This window comes from Prinia subflava, chromosome 1 (genome assembly GCF_021018805.1).
Source record: "Prinia subflava isolate CZ2003 ecotype Zambia chromosome 1, Cam_Psub_1.2, whole genome shotgun sequence".
In the NCBI taxonomy this organism is placed as follows: Eukaryota; Metazoa; Chordata; class Aves; order Passeriformes; family Cisticolidae; genus Prinia; species Prinia subflava.
The window spans coordinates 26,698,537-26,701,452 of record NC_086247.1 but is presented as its reverse complement, the minus strand read 5'-3'; the positions used below and the strand labels follow the sequence as shown (position 1 = coordinate 26,701,452).

The following is a 2,916-nucleotide window of genomic DNA, read 5'->3' as shown; positions in this document are numbered from 1 at the left end:
AGCAGTGTTTTGAAGAGTGTAGGCTGATGGTGATACAATCTGAATGTTGCGCTGATGTACAAAATTATTCTTGCCAAAAGAGTAATCCTTGTCTCCAGTGAAATCTAAATATATCTGTTTTGCTAGAGCACCTTGCCAAGTGAGATATTAGCCTGCACAGAACTAACCTGTCAATATTCAGGAGTTTTCTTCTTTTAAAACAGTATTTTATTGACGCAAGAACACTGAACTGTGAAAGAAGCATGAACAATGCCTGATCTGCATTATATAAAGGTTATATAGATCTGCAGTATATAAAGGTTATTGAACATAGACATTTTTGCCATTTTTTGTGGATGACAGTATGGATATGCCCACTAACTTAAAATTAACTTTATAATGGAGGAGTTTTGTTTATTTCAATAAGCATGGATGAGTAATAGTTAAGGCTGATAATAAAGAATCTATTTCACTTCTCTAATGATTTGGTGAAACCATAAATTGTTGCCATTTTGTCTTGTAGAGTTTTGATTATGTCAAGCTGGAAGACACAAAAATGTTTTTTGGGAAAATGTTGGGAAAGAAAAATTCAAAGGCAATGAGAGAAAGAGTACTTATTCTTTTGCTTCAGTTTAAAATATTTCATGAATTAAATAGAAAAGAATGAATTCACTTTTACAGTGAAGAAATACTATATAAAAATATAGATTTTTTAATTTATAGAATATTTTAATGTAGAATAACATGAGTTACTTTATTTTTTGAGAGGATTTACATTATCAAAACAAAAGTCAAAAAAAGACTTCTTTCAAAAGCTACTAAATTACTTTGTCTTTCCAGTGTTTATCAGGAAGCAGGCTGATATATACCTGCATGACATTCAAATATTCAGAAAGGACACGCTGACATTTCCTGCCAGAAGAAAACAAGATGCATAAAAATATATCATCATATGAAAAGCAGCAGTACCCCTATCTCTAATTCTCCGTTTGCAATGTTGATCAGGACCTCTCATAAACCTGTACTATTTCAGGTTAGGCCTATATGGAAAGCATCTTTCAAAAGAAGAAAATTACATTTTCTTCATAAAGAGAAGATGGTAGGGTGGAGGAAAATTTATTTCATTATTCATTTATTTCATTTTTCTGAATAAAGATTGATACTATATTCAGTAAGTATATTTGAAATTCTAACTTTTGGCATTTACTTACATGAATACCTTCTAAGCAAAAAAAGATAGTATTAATGAGTATATAATAGACAAGAAAAAACATACCTGGGCTGTTGGTGCCTTTGGTGGTGGAGGGGCACCTTCATTCTTGCAATCTGTTATCTCAGGTGCTAATTTTGGTCTGGAAAATACTGATTTTAGTTTTCTAAACATCCTGCCTCTTCAGCTCCTGTGAAGCCTCTGTGCCTCTTTTACCATGAATAGGTTTATAGCACATGTTTTCTTGCCATCAGTAATCAAGCCAATTAGACAGATAATCAGGTTTAGGTCTGATTAGAGCCTCAAAGAAATTTCCTACACAGTCTTGTTCAGTGACATTTTTTTTTGTCATCGCTACCACCTTTTCTTTTTATCTCGTAGAATAAGTTGGTTTTCAGTTATTTTTGAGGGTTACACCATATACAGTTCCATTTTTCATGCAGAAAGTCAGGAGAGTGATTTTTTTTTCTTTTGAGAATAAACCAGTGTCTTATCTTTTATGTATTGGATATTAAGCATTTAATTTATGTTTTGAGATAAGGTTTTCAGTTGTTAGCACATCTGTAGTTTAACCAGGAAATGAAAATATTGAATTAATAAACAATCAACAATACAATACCTGATGTCCAAAAAGGTTTAATTTCTTTGCAGTCCTGAATTTATTTTTGAGTAAATGACAATAAAAGGTCCTTGCTTGGGGTTTGTTTTAGCAACTTTATACCTTGTTTTATTCTTATTTTAAAACATGGAAAAAATGAGTCTTTCATTTCCTAATGCATTTACAGGCAATACAACTTTTTATTGTCTTAGCTAGAATTTTGATAAGAATAAGTTTTAGGTAAGTGAATATCACATAAATTAGTAAAATATAGTTTATAAGTGGGACATGATATTGAGATTCTATAGGCTTTGGGTCATCCTATATAAATCAGGTATGGCTTAGTTTATAGGTAAATTCAGTTTCAAGTATCTCTAATGCCATGTAGATTAAGCTCATCTTAGCAAGGAGATTTACAAATTAATTGTCTCTTTTTCTCTTAATTTCACTTTATGTATTACTAATCTATGCCTTCACTTTGAGCTTTGAATTTAAGATAACAGCTTACAACTAATTTATGCTCATCATCAAGGCATCAAGAAATACAGAAACCTACTCCACTGAGCTATTCCTTAAATGACATATTTAGCAATTACATCAAAGTATTGCAAATGTCCCTCCTTGGGTTTTATCATCTGGCAAGGATGGTTTTAATCCTTTTTCTACCATAGTAGTAACTCTAAGAATGAACCAACAATATACCTTAGTTTGCAAGTTTTTTCCCTCCAATGAGACTTATGAAGCAAACGTTATAATAGTTGGCCAGACTTCAATTTTGTAAATGGGAACCTGCCCCGGGAATGATTATTTCATAGTTGTTAGATACAGCAGGAGCTTAGAATGTCAATTTTTTATTAGCCTCTATGACATGATTTACTTTAAAAGAATGCAATTCTTGCTAATCTTTCAAACTATTTTTAAAATTAGTGTTTTAATGAGTAAATTAATAAATTAAATAAATTAATATCTAAATAAATCATAATAATAAATAAATAAATTAATATCTAAATTATTTTCACTTATTTATGCAGGTCTGGATAATGGGTAGCTTCTTTTCTTCTGAATGTGAATTTTTACATCTCCTCATAACAGAAGAATCCTAGAAAACAAGTTAGTTTCTCATTTACTA

At 30.8% G+C, this 2,916-nt stretch overlaps 1 protein-coding gene across 1 annotated transcript in view; it reads right to left on the bottom strand.

Annotated features, from left to right (window-relative positions):
* CNGB3 (cyclic nucleotide gated channel subunit beta 3) overlaps positions 1-1,902 on the bottom strand; it is a 61,731-nt gene extending 59,829 nt beyond the window's left edge. Inside the window, exon 1 of the mRNA XM_063391614.1 lies at positions 1,256-1,902. Coding sequence (XP_063247684.1) covers positions 1,256-1,363 — 108 coding nt within the window. The 5' untranslated portion in view covers positions 1,364-1,902. The remainder of the gene's footprint in view (positions 1-1,255) is intronic.
* Between the last annotated feature and the right edge of the window lie 1,014 nt (positions 1,903-2,916).